At 37.7% G+C, this 17,986-nt stretch overlaps 1 protein-coding gene and 1 pseudogene across 2 annotated transcripts in view; both read left to right on the top strand.

The window, feature by feature from the left end:
- Positions 1-6,843, top strand: part of RNF19A (ring finger protein 19A, RBR E3 ubiquitin protein ligase) — a 63,352-nt gene extending 56,509 nt beyond the window's left edge. For both annotated transcript variants that reach the window (XM_008574781.1, XM_008574782.1), the window contains 3 exons: positions 261-474; positions 3,869-4,012; positions 4,654-6,843. In XM_008574781.1, coding sequence (XP_008573003.1) covers positions 261-474; positions 3,869-4,012; positions 4,654-5,344 — 1,049 coding nt within the window. In that variant the 3' untranslated portion in view covers positions 5,345-6,843. The remainder of the gene's footprint in view (positions 1-260; positions 475-3,868; positions 4,013-4,653) is intronic.
- LOC103592177 lies at positions 1,069-2,514 on the top strand (annotated as a pseudogene).
- Positions 6,844-17,986: the final 11,143 nt, after the last annotated feature.

The raw sequence follows: 17,986 nt of genomic DNA, 5'->3' as shown, positions 1-17,986 counted from the left end.
GGTTCCCGCTCACTGGCTGAGCATGGTGCGGGCGCAACACCGAGGGTTGCGATCCCGTTGCCGGTCCCCGGTACGGGCGCGACACCGAGGGTTGCGATCCCGTTACCGGTCAGTAAAAAAGACAAAAAAGGAAAAAATAAGTAAATAAATAAATAAAAATAAAATAAAATAAAATGTCCTATCTGAAATCATGGAGGAACTTAAAAAGGGGGAAATGAGTAATCATACTTATTTAATTTCTTTGAAATATTTGCATCTAGACACAACATCAGTTGCAGAAGCAAGACACAACCCTAGCATAGGGGAGGGAAGTGTTGGTGGTCTGACTGGCAGTTTGAGTGCAAGTGGAAGCCACATGGATCGAATAGGAGCCATTCGAGACAATCTGAGTGAAACAGCTAGCACCATGGCACTAGCTGGAGCTAGTATAACGGGGAGTCTATCAGGAAGTGCCATGGTAAACTGTTTTAACAGGTAAGAAACAGCAATGTGTTTTGGTTTATTTTGTTTCTGCTTTCTGTTAACTACAAATTATTAATTAGATAGGAAGAGTTTTTTGTTTCTGCTTTTTGGCAACTGGCTGGTTCCAAACCCTTCACCTTGGTATTAGCACCATGCTCTACCAAGTGAGCCAACCGGTCAGCCCTCCAGAATTTTGAACATAATATGTGATGATTATATATAACTTTACTATGTCAGGCTTGAAAATAGTAATGTTAAAAAATGAAGTTTAGTAATAGAGAGTAATGGGATTTTTACTGTGTTTCAGTTTCCTGTCACAATATACCCATGATGAGGTAAAAACTAAATCTAAGGAATAAGATTCTGCCAATTTTTTCACTGCACTTATTAGATTTTATATATAAATCAGTGCTGGAACTGCTTCAGTGGACACTGAAGTAAAGGCAGTGCTTTAGCATAGACCTTATCGCTAGGGGTAACAAAAGCTGGATGTTAAGACATGAGACTGGGAAACAGGTGGAATCAGGACATCCAGGAATGCATGAACTAGGTCCAGGATAGTCTGCCTGGATCCCTTTGTATATTAATGGTTTCTTTATTCTCACCATGTCTTTTACCAACAGCCGTATAGATAAGTAAGAGAAATTAACATGTTTGTATCTTCCCTTGATTCCTCTTTGATTCACTATTCTTCTGTTTATTAACCTTGATTTAAAAAAACGTAGGGAAGATTACAGGAATTAAAAAGTAAATCAGGAGGTGCTTGCTGGGGCTGGGGCTGTGCAAGGGCGCCATACAGGCCAGGCAGTTCCCAGCAGGAAGGCACCGCTGCAATTGCCACCTTACTCGGGTAAGCACAGCCCCGCTTGCTGTGCAGGGCTTCCGTGGGCCTCTGGCACCACGGGCCAGTGCAGCACCACCTCCTCCAAGACTGTGCTGGTCTTTCTCAGCCTTATTTTCTGGGAGCTCTAACACCTTGTTATTCAAAGTGTGTGGTCCAAGAACCAAAAGCATCAGCCTCACCTGGGAATTTGTTAGAAATGCAGAATCTCAGGCCCCACCCCATACCTACTGAATCAGAAACTGCAGTTTACCAAGATCCATAGGGAAACTGACATTAATATGCTATGTGGGGGCCGGCCCGGTGGCGCACTGGATAGTGCGCCGCTTGGGAAGCGCGGCGGCGCTCCCGTCCGAGGGTTCGGATCCCACATACAGACCGGCTCCCGCTCACTGGCTGAGCGAGGCGCGGGAGCAACGCCGAGGCTTGCAATCCCGTTGCCGGTCCCCGGTCCGGTACGGGGGCAACACTGAGGGTTGCGATCCGTTGCCGGACACGGAAAAAAGACAAAAGACAAAAAAAAAAAAAAAATATGCTATGTGGGAGCCTGCTTTCATCACTTACAAAGATTACGACCATTTCTTTGAGGATGTGTACACACTCATCCTCGCTGTAGTGGTCATAGCGATAGGAGCTCTGCTTTTCGTTATTAGGCTAATTGGCTGCTGCAGCACAATCTAGGAAAGTCTCTGCAGACTTGCTGTGTTTGTCATCATTCTACTCTTGGTTTTTGTCACAGAAGTTGTTGTAGTAGTTTTGGGATACATTTACAGAGCAAAAGTGGAAAATGAGGTTGATCACAGTATTTAGAAAGTGTGTAAGACCTATAATGGAACCAACCCTGATGCTGCTAGCCAGGCTATTGATTATGTACAGAGACAGCTGTACTGTCATGGAATTCACAACTAATCAGAATAGGAAAATACAGATTGGTTCAAAGAAATCAGAAACCAGAGTGTCCCTCTTAGCTGCTGCAGAGAGACAGACAGTATCTGTAATGGGAGTCTGGTCCACTGCTTTTCTTTGCCAAGGAATGTGAGGCTCTAGTTGTAAAGAAGCTACAAGAAGTCATGATGCATGTTATCCGGGCAGTGCTGGCATTTGCAGCTATTCAGCTGCTGGGCATGTTGTGCATATGAATCATGTTGTGCAGAAGGAGTAGAGATCCTGCCTATGAGCTCCTCATCACTGGTGGAGACTATGCAGAGTAGACAACTCAAGCCTGAACTTTTTAGTCTTGTTCTAATTTGGAAGGTGAATTGAGCAGATCTGCTGTTAGCCCCCTGAGTTCATCAAGTGAAAGCACATGTACGCTGGTGTTGGACAGAGTGGCTTGGTATTTCATGTACCCACCCACTTACCTACCCATCTATGACTTTTCTTTTCCCTTGTTCTAGCTGACACTCCATGCCCATAAGTTCTTAAGTACAGTGGTTGGTAAATGTTCTAATTTCAGAACCATTTGTGAGTTGCGTAGTGTGGTAGAATTAAAGGAGGAGGATGTGGGCCTGCTTCTGTTACCTCCAAAGCAGTAATGGGACTGGTGCTGAAGTATCACTGGGTCATTTCAGTCTTCACAATGGAGAACTCTTGGCCAAAGGTTTTTGGGAGGAGGGGGAGAAAGCCAGCTGTCTGGTTAAAGTTAACACCAGATGGTGCCCTCATCAGTATACTTTTAAGAAATATATACTGTAGTCCAGTAAGATAGCAACTATGCAAAATGGCTGAAATAGGTTTTAGAATCATACAGTGTATATCTTGGCTGGTCTTCAAAATCAGAGACTGACGTTTGGAACTCGTGGTTTTAATCAAAGCTGGCTTTATAGGAAGAGCATAATATATGCACTACTGTTTTAAAACAATTAGTATGAGTGTGTGAATGCATTTCTGTGTAATTGAGCCTATTCATCATGTCTTAAGCTCATTAGAAATAATGTACACATGTAGACTAGCAAAATAGTATGTAGATGTGATCTCAGTTGTAAATAGAAAAATCTAATTCAATAAACTCTGTATCAGCCCTCAAAAAAAAAAAGATAAATCAGTCATATTTATCTTATTTTTAGGTAGTTTGCATTTAAACAGAAACTGTTAAGTTATAGTGGTATACATTATTATCTTTTAATTTAAAATGAGATGTTATTTATAGAGCCATTTTTAATGTACACACCCAGAATTTTTTGATTCACTGTTTTCTCATGTTTAACAGTTGATAATGTATTCCAACTTCGGTTTGCTCTGAAACATGACAAAGTGCCACATCTTGAGTAAGAATAATAGAGTATATTTAAGTTAAAAAAAACTTCATGTCCTTTTTGTGTTATTCTGTTTCTACCTTACTTGGCAGACAGCTGATTTTCCCTGTTTCATTTGGATGACTGGTACTGTGCAGTGTGCTGCCATAGAATTTGAATAATCAAATAATCAACAGGAAACTGAAAAAGTAATGGTTTCTAGAATAGCTTTTTGTTACTAGGGTTCTTAACTGAATTATTTAGAGATATTATGGTAGTGGCTGATATTATATATAATTTTGGTTTATATCTGCTACCTCCCCTCTTTAAGGTTGGAAGTACAAGCAGACGTACAGAAAGAACGGTACAGTCTAAGTGGAGAATCTGGCTCAGTCAGCTTGGGAACAGTTAGTGATAATGCCAGCACCAAAGCAATGGCGGGATCCATTCTGAATTCCTACATCCCATTGGACAAGTAAGGAAAAAACTGTTATAAATCAAAGTATTTTTTAAAATATAATGGAATTATCCCTATCATTAAGCAAAATTATCAGTGAATAATGGTTACAAACTATTAAGTTCTCTGGGAAAAGAAAACGGTGAGATGTTCAGAATAGGCAAATCCATGCACACAGAAAGTAGACTCACAGTCGCCAGGGGCTGGGGGAAGGAAAGAATGGGAACTGACTGCTAATGGGTACCGAGTTTCTTTTTGAGATGATGAAAATGTTCTGAAGTTAGGTAGTAGTGATGGTTGCACAAGTCTGAATATACTAAAAACCACTGAATTGTGCACTTTAAACAGGTGAATTTTATGATATGTAAATTATTTCTCAATAAAGCCATTCTTTAAGAAAAGAATATAACCATACTGCCTAGAACAGCATAAGCAATAAATGCATCTACAACTGCAAAAAAATTTGATGCATTATAAAGACAGTCCTCTTATTTCAAGTAGGTTTTTTTAGTAGAATGTGTCCTGTGTCAATATGTTCTGACAGCTTTTATAGTCTTTGAATTTTTCACAGTGATACCCCTCTCCCTTTGCTGTCATCTGAATAAAAACAAAAAAAGAAGTCAGAAATTATGTTTATATTCATTACTTTTACGTTCCAGAGAAAGCAACAGTATGGAGGTACAAGTAGATATTGAATCAAAGCCATCCAAATTCAGGCACAACAGTGGAAGCAGTAGTGTGGACGATGGCAGTGCCACTCGAAGTCACGCTGGTGGTTCATCCAGTGGCTTGCCTGAAGGTAAATCCAGTGCCACCAAGTGGTCCAAAGAAGCAACAGCAGGAAAAAAATCAAAAAGTAGCAAATTGAGGAAAAAGGGTAACATGAAGATAAATGAGACCAGAGAGGACATGGATGCACAGTTGTTAGAACAACAAAGCACGAACTCAAGTGAATTTGAGGCTCCATCCCTCAGTGACAGTATGCCATCTGTAGCAGATTCCCACTCTAGTCATTTTTCTGAATTTAGTTGTTCTGACCTAGAAAGCATGAAAACTTCTTGTAGTCATGGTTCCAGTGATTATCACGCCCGCTTTGCTACTGTTAACATTCTTCCTGAAGTAGAAAACGACCGTCTGGAAAATTCCCCACATCAGTGTAGCATTTCTGTGCTTACCAAAACTGTTTCATGTTCAGAAGTTCCACAGTTGAATCATATTGCTGAAGAACATGGTAACAATAGAATAAAACCTAATGTTGATTTATATTTTGGTGATGAACTAACAGAAACAAACAACAACCACTCACATCAGACAATGGAATTAAAAGTTGCAATTCAGACTGAAATTTAGGCCTATAAATGCTGCAAAATAATTACCACTGAACAACCTTGTTTGGAGCTGGTTGAACTACACGTGACTACTTTGAGTTTCAAGTTACCAGCAAAAGCCGGGTTTCATAATCATAATGCAGATACATTTTCTTTGTTCAGCAAAGCATTGTATTTCATGTGGATCTTAATAACCAAACTATGAAATGAAGGCTTTAAAAGTGCATTATTGTAAGGATAATAAATCTTAAGAGCAAAGCAATTTTTGTGTGTTTGTCACAAAACATTGCTTCAAGCACATAATTGTGTATTTAGTTAGAAATTTGGCTTAATTTATAATCAATATAAAATACTAATGCAGGTCTACAGCATTCTAATGAAGAAAACTTGAGACTTAGGGATAAGTGGTTAGTGACATTTTATTGAAACCACTAAGGGATACTGTTTAAAAGAACTTTGCAAGTTACTCTTAGTATACGATACTCTTTGTAACATTTCTATTCATAACTGGGCATAATTTCATTTTTTTCATGTGCAATGTGGATATATAAAGCTTAATGCAGCCCATTTGCTACCATTTGGATACTTAGACACTGAGCAAGATTGTGGCAGTTTTTGCACAACTTTGAAATAGAAATACCAGGTACTCTATATATCTTGTATCTTGTTGATGCCATCTTAGAAGAAAAATGTAAAGGTAGGTAATTAAGTACACTGACAGCAACAAATAAGATATATAAAACTGTAAAATAAAATCCCATTAGGTTGTAAGATTACAAAAAAGTCACCTTTCACTAAGGGGAAATTTGTACCCCATTGATTTCTGGTGCCTTTGGGATAGACTGGGTTTTAAGGACCTAGTTTGAGAATTTTGCTGTATTGTTTGCCATAGCGTTATCTCTAGTCACCTTGGATTATATAGAAAAATACAGAAAATAGATAAACATGAATGTGATTAGTAACAATGCTGAAAAAGTATTAGCCTACCAAAGACACACTCAGGCTTTAGTGAGTAACATTACATAACCTCAGTTTTTAACACATGGGTATCTTCTCCACACATGAAATCAAGCACCATGCAGAACTTGTACCCAGTACACAAAAGGTCCATCTATGGTTAGCTTTATTTTCTTTTGCTTTTGTTTATGGAAGATGTTCAGCTGACATAAGCAGAAGTTGGCCAAAATACTGCCTGTACTGTTAACTTCCTGTATAATTCACTTAAATAAAGCAGGTTAACCTCAATGATAGCAGTTAAAATGTCCCATCTTATGTGTTTCTTTTAAGTATTACCATTACGGTGCTACTAAGCGTTTTCTTTTGAAAAAAAAAAAAAATGCCATGGGCTGCAGTCTTCTTCCATCACTTCTTCAGCAGGTCCATTAATATGCTTATAACACTAGTGCCAGTTATTTTATTTGATAATGCTCATATCATATTTGTATATTTGTTTGCATTCCAATTTTGTTCAGTAATGAGTGTGTAAACTGCATACGTGAAATAAATGTAAATATTAATGTATTGCTGTTTTTTGGTCTGTACACAGGCATTTTTATAAGAATAGGAATATTCATTTGCCATGTGGTAATATTCATAAATATTGCAAGCCATGGAGATGAGTCCGCCTTCTGGTCTCAGCCAAAGGGAAGCATTTGCAGAACTTCTCAATAAACAATGTTAGAAGCTATCTTCCCTTCATGTCTAATTCCTACCTTTCCCCCAGAAAGAAGATGATTTATTCATTGACATAATTTTATTTTAAGTAAATTGGTTGAATTTAACTTAAGTAGATCTATCATTAAATTGTGAAAAGAGATTAGTATTATAAATCCTCATCTTAGAAAAGTAAAAAGATCTTACAAGATGATTTTAAGAGATTCGACTCTGGCAACATTAGATTATGAAACTAGCCATTTAAACTCAAGCTACAGTAGTCAAATGCTTTCTTTTCTTGTAGCTGCTATAAAATGCATAGATGGTTTTCCTGTTTTCCTAGTACAGTAATCTCTATGGATATGTTGACTGCCTTCTTGACATTTCTGTGAAAGGCTAAAGATGAAATGGAAAACTAAATGATCATAGGAGGAATACAGAAAAAGTGGTACCATATAGGAGGCCAATGCATTCAGTTCACCCCATCCCCTTTTCTTGTTGTACCCCCAACCAGTACCACCTCAGTCTCATCTTTCAAATGGTCCAGACCTTTCAACTGGCTTCAAAAGTTTCCTCTCCCATGGATCCTTCAAACTTGGATTAATTTAGGACTAAGCCAGATTCCCCTGGTGCTCAATTCTGGGCTAGTCTGGAACAGGAGAATATGCCAGGGAATTCAAAATAAACTTTAACTCACTAAAATCTCTTTGAAACCCTTTGTACTTTGTTTTCTTTAAGGCCTGTTTGAAAAGTGGTAGAGAAAAGAATACAAAAATTATAATGGTATTACCCTACTATTGATAATGTATACCACCAGTTTAACTGGTAAGTTCTCTTAAATGTACAAATTCTCAGCTTCAGAGCACTGAATTAGTTAGCTTTTTATGTTACGCACATAATCCATCACTCAACTTATTTTTGCAAGGAATTGGGTTAATTTATAAATATGTAAGGCTTTCCATAACATATTATCTAGTTAAATATAGAAAACTCAGAGCTATTCCTATATGGCATGAGCAGAATAAATAAACTCCTGCTCCATACATTGTTTTGACATTCCATTTAGAGTCATCAAGGTTCTCAAGCCTGTATTTTACATGGTTCCTTTTAAGGAGTTTTTTTTCATTTTTTTCCCTCTTTAAAGTTTGTGATATTGCTAAAAGCCAGTGTTTACATAGTGGTTGACTTTGAATGCTCAAAATAGTATTCTAATTATTTAGGTAGCCATCATTTAACAGATGAATAGTGAAAGGGAGTTTGCAGTTTTTCAATTTAGTTGAAATTGAATCACTACACTTCATATGCTAGTCAGAATTTTTGTGATTTTTACCAGTTTATTCATTCAGCAAAGCAAAGTCAATGCTAGAGATACAGCACTGTACCAAATAAACACTCTGACTTCAAAGAGCTTATAGTTGGGAGAAATACAAAAATAATGAACATATACTACACATAGCTTAAAATAATGGCAGATGATGGTTACTGAGAAAAATATGAGGTGGGGGGTGGGAATAGAATGACTGGGGGTACTGGGAAATAGTACTGTTTTATACAGGGCAAATAGGAAAGGTCTCTGCTTAGAGGACATTTGTGCAAAGATATAAAGGAAGTAAGGAAGGAACTATGTTGGCATACCTGATGGGTGAGCATTTCAGAAACCAATCTTCTTCACGGTGAATTAATGGATAGTTTTGACATCAATCTTGGAATTTGAGTTTGATATATAGTAGGGCAAGTTTGCCAGCTTGTTTTTCTTGGAGAGCGTCTTGACTGTTCCTCACACTTTTTATTTCCATAAACATCTTAGGATAAACTTGTCAAGTTCCACCAGTTTCAATTAGGATTACATTGAATCTATAATTATCCCTACAGAAGTCTTTCACATCTTTTGTTTAATTTTATTCCCCCCAGGTACTTGATATTTCTTATGCTTTTGTGATGGTGTCTTTTTAAAATGACATTTCTGTTACTAATAATATATAGAAATAGCACTGGTTTTTGTTAATTTTGTATCTGGGGAATTTTACTCTTTTAATTCCATTAATTTATCCGGAGATTGTTTGGGATATCTGTGTCCACAATCAATATCTGTGAATATATTTATTTAACACTCTTCTACAGTGCTTTGAAGTGTCAAACAGTTTCTAAGCACTTTTTAAATATTAACTTATTTACTCCTCAGAATACCCCTGTGAAGGGGGTACACTTATTATCCCCATTTTATAGATGAGGTAACTGAAGCACAGAGATATTGAGGACTTTACCTGGAGTTTCATAGCTGGTAAGTAGCAGAGCTAGGATTCAAATTGTTTTGTTTCTTGCTCTTAGATCATTACATTGTTTATTTCTTTTTCTTGCCCATTTGCCCTGTTAGAACCTCTAGTGTACAGTGCTGAATAGCAGTGATTATATATAGGGGGCATTGTTGATATGTTAATAAATCTCAAGGGGAAATCTTTCAAAGTTTCAACCATTAATTATGATACTTGCTGCAGATATTTTTGTAGATACCCTTTATCAAATTCAGTAAGTTCTAACTCTTAGTTTGCCAAGGGTTCTTACCTTGAAAAATATGTTGAATTTTATTGGCTACTCTTTGTGGGGGAGGGGACATCTGTCATATAATTGTGATTTATTCTTTTAATGTGTTAATACGGTATGATTTTTCAAATGTTAACCTGGAATAAACTTCAGTACCAGGGTGTGTAAGATTAGAATTATGTCTTCCATGAGCATTTGATAGAAATTGCTATAAAGACTGTATGGGCTTGAATTGTTTATTTTTTAATACCATGGAGAACTAGGTTTTCAGGGTTAGTAAGCAGCTCATTTTCATCTATATAATATGAGCAGTAAGAACTGGCAAGCTCTTTACTCTCTAAGGGTGTATTAGTTCTAGAATGTGTGGGCTGGCTGGTGACAATATAGTTCTGCTTTTACTTTTTTTCCTTTTTCTTTCCAGCCTTTTGCCCAAATGGCATTGAAGCACTTATTTCTGCTACCTTTGTCCTGCATGAAGGAGGTAAAACATAGATTTTACACAACGCCATGTGTACCACGTACCTCCAAATTCTTTTTTTTTTTTTAAAGATGACTGGTAAGGGGATCTCAGCCCTTGGCTTGGTGTTGTCAGCACCACACTCCGAAGTGAGCAACCGGCCATCCCTATGTAGGATCAGAACCCATGGCCTTGGTGTTATCAGCACTGCACTCTCCTGGGTGAGCCACGGGCCAGCCCTTCCAAATTCTGAATTCTGAATTCAAGAAACTAGGAAAACAGAAATCATATAAAGAATGAAACTCTAGGCTCTTGAGGGCAGGGACCTTGTCTTTTTAAGTTGTTTGAAACAACAGCAGCTGGGGGCCGGCCCGGTGGCGCACTGCTACAGTGCGCCGCTTGGTAGCCCAGTGGCGCTCCCGCCGAGGGTTCGGATCCCACATACAGACCGGCCGTGCGGGTGCAACACCGAGGGTTGCAATCCCGTTGCCGGTCCCGGTCCTGTACGGGCGCGACACTGAGGGTTGCGATCCGTTGCCGGTCATGAAAAAAGACAAAAAGGAAAAAAAAAAAAAAAGAAACAACAGCAGCTGAAAAAGCAGTCACTTTTAACAAAGTTTTATACAAAATATGTAAGTTTATAAATATTCTAGAATATAGGACAGCAACTGGAACATAATTTTTCAGTGTTAGTATAGCCATGGCATTTTAATTTTTCTTACCAGGTGTTTTTTGTTGTCATTTGTTTAAAGAAAATGTAATACTTTCAGCTAAAGAAATCATGATTCCTTTAGAGATAACATGAACTGATGTTTTGGAGGCAATTAATATTGAAAGTTTAAATAAAATGTACACAAAAGAATTTATTTCCCTACCTCCCTTTTTTCCTTTTCTTGGCCTTTTTAAGCTTTGTTCCTCCCCTTTCTCTTCTCTCTTCCCACATCACCTTCCCCAATACCAGTACAAATAACCAAACATGTACTACACTGTAGTTTCCTCCATGTTCACATAGTCACACATAATGCATGTATACACTGATTATTTTCTTGATTTTTCTCAATAATGAAATCTGTCCAAGTCAACTGTATAGCTCTAATTCATTCTTTTTATGAATGCATAAAAAATCTATAGTAAGTGCTACAATTATTACAACATTTTCATATTGATGAGCATTCACTTTGTGTCTTGTTTTTTGTTTTTTCTTCACTACAAAAACAAATATCCTAATACATAAGTCTGTGCTTAAATGTGGGAGAGATTCATGAAAATCAAATGGCAAGGTCAAAGTACATGTATTTTAAATTTTAATAAGATTACGAGTGCCTTCCAAAATAGGCTGTCACAATTTACAGTCCACCCTGCACTGGCCAGCTGCCAAAAAAGAAAACAAAAAAATTTACAGTCCACTAATATATATAAATCATAAAAATACATTAGTCCCCTTTTCTCTGCATTTCACCAACAATAGGTATTAGAACTTTATAATTTTTGCAAGACTGGTATAAAGTATCTTTTATTTTCTGCCTGTTATCTTTTTTTTTTTTTTTTTTGCCTTTTATCTTTTTTTGCCTTTGGGGGTGATGGTATTTGAATTTGTTATATCCTTTGCCTTTTTTCTTTGGGGTTGTTTTCTCCTTGTCAATTGGAAAGAGATCTTTGTATACATATAGGTACTAATGAGTTCAGAGTTATATTTTCCTCCAAATCTATCATTTGTCTATTGACTTTATTAGCTTTTTTATTTTTGAATAAAAGTTGCAAAGATAGTTTAGAGAGTTCCCATATACTCTGTATCTATACATTATATTTTTGAAATATGAAAGCTATATTGTCAGTGTGTCTAATTGTAGTATTTCAGACCTCGTCATGGTTAAGGTCTCCCCTGATCCTAAGTTGTACTTGTAGTCTGCTAGATTTCTTATGAGATTTATATTTAACTTTTTACATTTGCTCTAATCTGTCTTGCTTCTAGTGTCATACAGAGGTCCAATTTTATTTTCTTCCAGATGTAAAGCCATTTGTGATTACACTATTTTTAAAATAATCTTTTATCTTCCCACTGATTTGAATACTACTGTTATACGAGAATCCATTTCTAGATTTCTGCCAAAAATCCTGCTGGGATTTTGGTTGAGATTCCGTTGAACCTAAAGATAGATAGATCAATATGGGGAAAATTGGCATCTTGATAATATTGAGGCTTCCAATCAATAAAAACTGTTTATCTGTTCTTTTATTTAGTTCTTTAGTTTCTCTCAACAATACTTTGTAGTTTTCAGTGTACAAATCTTTTAAAAATCTCATTCATGATGATTACTAGTATATAGAAATACTATTTATTTTTGTATATTGATCTTGAATCCTACAGCCTTGTAAATCACATTAACTCTAGTAATTTTTTGAGGATTCCATAGATTTTCTATATAGGTAATTATGTCTGCGAATAAAGACAGTTTTATTTCTTCCTTTCCAATCTGGATGCTTCTCATAACTTTTTGAGTGCAGGGGACCCTACTGCACTGGCTTCAACCTCTGGTACAGTGTTAAATTGGGTTGGTAATAGTGGATATCTTTACCTTTTTTCCAGTCATAGAGTGGAGGTATTTAGTCTTTCACTGTTAGCTTTTATTCCTTCTGGTAAGTTCTTAGCAAGCTCAAATAAGACGGCCTTTTGGGACTGATTGGAGGACCCCAGAGTTTGCCTCTGGTATTCACCACCTTGGATGGTTTGCCTGTTGTCTTTTCCCCTCATTCATCTTTTTAAAATTAAGATAGAGTTCACATAGAATAAAATTCATGGTTAGAGCTCAGCCTTATAAAACCAAGATCACAGGTTTGGATCCCTGAACTGGCCAGCTACCAAATGAATAAGTAAAATTCACACTTTTTAAAGTGTACACAAAAATATGATTTTTAAGTGTACAGTCAGCCCTCTGTATCTGTGGGTTCTGCATCTGCAGTTGAATGAATCTGCTGATCAAAACCTTTGGATACGAACGGCGGTACAACTATCAGCACTCTCTCATTCCAGAATATTTACATCACCCCAAAAGAAACCCTCTACCCACTGACAGTTTCCATTCCTCCCTCCTCTCAGTCCCTGGCAATCACTAGTTTACCTTTTGTGTATAGGTTGTCCATTCTGGATATTTCATATATATGGAATCATAAAATGTGGCCTTGTGTGTCTAGCCCTCTTAACGCTTTCAGGGTTCATCTGTGGAGCAGCATGCGTCACTACCTCATTCTTTTTTGTGGGTGAATGATATTCTGTTGTGTGGATGTGCCACATCTTTGTTTATCCATTCATCAGTTAGTTGATGGACATTTGGGTCTGTTTCCACTTTGGGGCTATTATGAATAATGCTTTTATGAACATCTGTGTATAAATTTTTGTGTGAACATGTTTTCAATTTTCTCGGGTATAATTTGGAATTGTTGGGTCAAATAGCAACGCTATTTAACTTTTTGAGCAAATGCCAAACTGTTTTCCAAAGCAGCTGCACCATTTTACATTCTCATCTGCAATGTATGTGGTTTCTAATTTCTCCACATCCTTGCTAATACTTGTTATTGTCTATTATAGCCATCCTAGTGAAATCTTTGCTCTCGTTTTTACAAATATGAATTAAGGTTAAAATTGTGTTTATTGAAACGGCCTCCCATCCCACTGCTTAATTACATCAAATAACTGGTCCTATGTTACAGGAGGGAAAGTGGCATAAGAGAGGTCAAATGACAGGTACTAAGATTAAATTTTTAGCTATTTTTGGATTTGACTTAGGTCACTATTAAAGCCTTAAGGAAAAACAGAAAGTCAATTTGAGTTGCTTTATAAGTCTCCTGTGTGGTTTCTGCCTGCTGTACAATGAAGCATACCTACAGCGGCAAGAGTTTTAGACTAAGTTTCTAGTATTTGTGATACTGGAAATTCTACAGTAATCAGTCATAATGACCTCTTCCTTCTCATGGATCTGAGTCTGTTAACTACTAATACCTTTGACACTTGAACATTTCATTGATGCTCTTTTTTCTTACTAGAGTCTCTTATACCTGGTGTTATTGAGGATCTTTTGGGGGGGGGGGCATGGCTGGCCCCTATGGGGATTCAGGCCCCTGACCTTGGTGTTATCAGCACTGCACAATAACCAACCGAGCTAAGCAGCCGGCCCCGATTTTTTTCAAATTAAGCATAAGAGCATTAAAAGCAGGGGCTTTCTTTTTTATTTATCCCCCACAGTATTTTATTTAGTTCACTTTTCACTTACAATACTTATACAATTCAGATATTAATTATTGCACATTTAGCTTCTATGCCAGTGGGTCATAAATTCCAGCTTCTCTGAGAATCACGATATTTTAAGATGCCCAAACCCTTGGACTCTAAGATTCCCAAGTGACTATGCAAACATTCCAAGAATGATTGTTTGAGAAATCTTTAGACTGTCATTGTAAACTTCTCAGTAACTGGAACTTCTCTAATCTGAACTCTGGAAACAAGAGTACCTTTCAAAACAATATCCTCCCGATTTATTCACTCAACATTTACTAAACACCCATCAGTCTATGCCACACTTTGAGTATACAATTGTGTGTTGCCACACCCTCCAAACAGTGATAACAGGTTAGAAAAGATGCTTGCTATTAAAATAAATTCTCTGTGCGGCTCAACCTGTATAGAAGTCTCTTGGCTCTTGTAACATGACTAATTTCCAGGAGATGGCACCAGAGGTCCAAGGCCAGCCACTTCTCTGGCTATAATATTTCTATTGAAGGGGTTTTAATGTGTGTCTGATAACCTTAACTGTTAACGTTTCCATAGTATTTGAAAAGAGTTTTCTTATCCTTTTCTGACAACATAGATGAGATCATTATCCTTAGAGGAAGAAAGCAATTATACACATGGAAGGAAAGAGAAGACACTTGTTAAATACCACCAGGCGTTTTTCATGAACCACATAATACAACAACCCTGTATGATAGGAAGATATCCCCATGTTGCAGATGAGGAACCTAAAGGCTACAAGGACATACAGCTCCTAAGGAGAGCTGGGATTTGATTGCTGGGATTGATGATGCCAAAGTCTATGCTCTTAAGCAGTTTCCCAGAGAAAAATAAAGGGCAGTTGCTGGGAGTTAAACTGTCTCTTCCTTGTTTTTCATTGCTTTTTCTGCCATCAATTAACCTTCAACCATATCTTATTTGATTTTTGGCAAAAGACATCAAAACCTATAAACTTGGCAAAATTCATTGTATTCTGGAGACAGAATTCTCCTTACAGACATCCCTTGGTAGAGAACTCAGAGAGGCAGGACTCTGACTTGCACATCAATCTTCAGGAGTCCTTTTGGTCTGAGTGGTGACTACAGGCTAACAGTAAAGTAAAACAAACAGACTTTGCTTTATCTTGTTCCTAGATAGTGAAATCCATAATGTGTTAAGAAAACTATTATACTTGAAATTGTCGTGTTCTGCTATAATTCATGATTCATCTCTCTGCACACAACATAGAATCAACCCTTTTGTACAGAGTACACCATTTCTAACAGTGAGACACCACAAGTTGGTAGAATGAAGGGAGTTTTCACCAAGATGCATAAGAAGTAGAAATGAAAAGGTTAAACTTCCAGCTCCCTATCTTTGAAGCTTTCCTGACAAACACCAAATTCTCAATACATTCATCACTTTGCAGTGTCAACTTGTAGCCCTTTGCATTTTGAGATCTTGCTCATGAAGGAGGTACTCTCTGAATTTGCCTGGAAAAGATTATGACTCAATCTGAGCAGTTCAGAAATATAATAGCCTGTTAAGATTCATCATCATAGCTGTCCTTGGCCTTTGTTTCTTCACCTTCCAAATTTCACCTCATTTGCCACAAATCTCAGACAACAAAAGGGCAAAATCAACTCGCAGTTCCTCAGCATTTCACAATGCACAATATTTTGTTTGTTCTTACCTGAAATTCAATAGAAGTAAAAGGATTAGATTTAGATGAGATGAGTTCTAAAAAAATCTCTTCAGATTACAATGTAACTCTATTCTATTACTAAAAAAAGGCTGCTGAATTCTATCAAGGTTGTTGAGAGGAGTTTCAATAGTGATGGGAGGCAGAAGCCAAAATTTCTTCAAAAAAGGAATAAATGAGAGGTGGGAAAAAATGAAGTTAATCTGTATTTGAAAACAGTGGTATAAGAAAGTATGGATGCTTGGAAGTTGAAACAGGGACTTTTCTTTAGGTGGGGAAGATCTGAGTAGGTTTATAGGCTGAAGGAAGGCAGCCGTGGAAAGGGAAATTGGAAATATGAAAAAGATGGTATTGTTCTTGGAGGAAAGTCCTGGAAGAAGAGGAAGGGATAAGATCAGGGTCAGCATTAGAAACGAGGGATAAGACTACTTTCTGGGAGAGAAAAGGAGTAGGAGTGGAATTTGGTGATGAGTCAAGAGGAAGGGAAGCTAATTGGAGCAGTCATGGGATGGCCTCAGTTATTTCAGTTGAGGTCAACTGGCTGAAGGTGACCAGGGTAGTGGACCATGGGAGCCTATGTAACAACTGCAGAGGCCAGATACAGGAGATATGAAACCCTAGACTGACGTTCTATACACAGGGAGCTTTCATACTGTCCATGAGCCAGAATTAGTTGCAGTTAGCTCAGTTGGTTAGAGCACAGTGTTGATAACACCAAAGTCAAGGCTTCAGATTCTCATACCGACTAGCCACCACCACCCCCAAAACGAAGCAAATAGTATTGAAAGTCTCATATTGCATGCAGCTTAGAAGGTATTTTCATATGTTATAACAAACGTGTCAGCCCACATATTTACTAATCACTTAAAAATAAGCAAACTTAAGGCCAGAAGGATTGCTCAGGTGTTCTACACCTAGTAATTGTCATGTCAAGAGCCTTTGGGTTTTTTTTCTCCTCCATCTTTTAATATTTTGTCTTTCACCCTTGTGTCTAGGAATTTTGCTTATAAGGTCCCTAAAGCATGAATTAAGCTTTGGTGATAAATAACCCATACTATATATAGAATTGCTATCTTTGAGACTTTTCTACTTCCAGATGCATGATTTACAGCACATCAATCAAATATAACAGGTGCTAACATTTTACTGAAATACTTTTACATACCCAGAAACGTAATTATAAAATTAGCAAGACTTCTCATTCATTCGTTGAATATTTATTGAATCTCTACTGTGCCAGGCATTTTGCTGAGCAATATCAACAGAACTGAACCTGACGTTTTCTATCAGACAAGTACACTGAAAAACACCAAAACAGTGTGGTAAGACATCCTGTGCAAAATCAGTCTTGGGTGAGTGTGCATGTTTGTGTAATTAAACAGCTTGCCGAGATGAAATATTAGATGTAGGGTTTGAGAGAGCAAGAAAAGTCTAGAATAAAGGCCTGGTTTCTGGCTTAGGCCAGTGTGTGAATGAATGGTGGTATATTTCACCAAGCTATGGAATAAGCGAAGCCTGAGTTTCATTTAGGGCATATTTAATTGAAGTATCTGTGAGTCATCCCTGTGGAGATAAACAGTTTGAAGCTGGCTTTACAGTTTGAAGCTCAGAAGGATTTAAGAGCTGAATATAGAAGCAATACAGAAACAGACTATGAGAGGTTAAGTCTTTGGATATAGTTACAAACCAAGATCTCAGTGGCTTAACACAAGAAAGCAAAAGCTTGTTCGTACTGTAAATCTAATGCAGAGTGGCGGGGCTCTGCTTCAAATTAACTCTCAAAGAACCAGGCTGGGGCCGGCCCCGTAGCGCACTCGGGAGAGTGCGGCGCTGAGAGCGCAGCGACGCTCCCACCACGGGTTCGGATCCTGTAAGGGACTGGCTGGTGCGCTCACTGGCTGAGCACGGTGCAGACGACACCAGGCCGAGGGTTGCGATCCCCTTACCGGTCACGAAAAAGACAAAAAAAAAAAAAAAAAAAAAAAAAAGAACGAGGCTGATAACTCTTGTAACTGCACTGTCTGGAATATGAGGCTGCCTTAGTCAC

The sequence above is a fragment of the Galeopterus variegatus genome, unplaced genomic scaffold (assembly GCF_000696425.1).
Source record: "Galeopterus variegatus unplaced genomic scaffold, G_variegatus-3.0.2 Scaffold1103, whole genome shotgun sequence".
NCBI classification, from domain to species: Eukaryota; Metazoa; Chordata; class Mammalia; order Dermoptera; family Cynocephalidae; genus Galeopterus; species Galeopterus variegatus.
The sequence above is the reverse complement of the archived record's forward strand: the minus strand, read 5'-3'. Positions and strand labels throughout refer to the sequence as shown.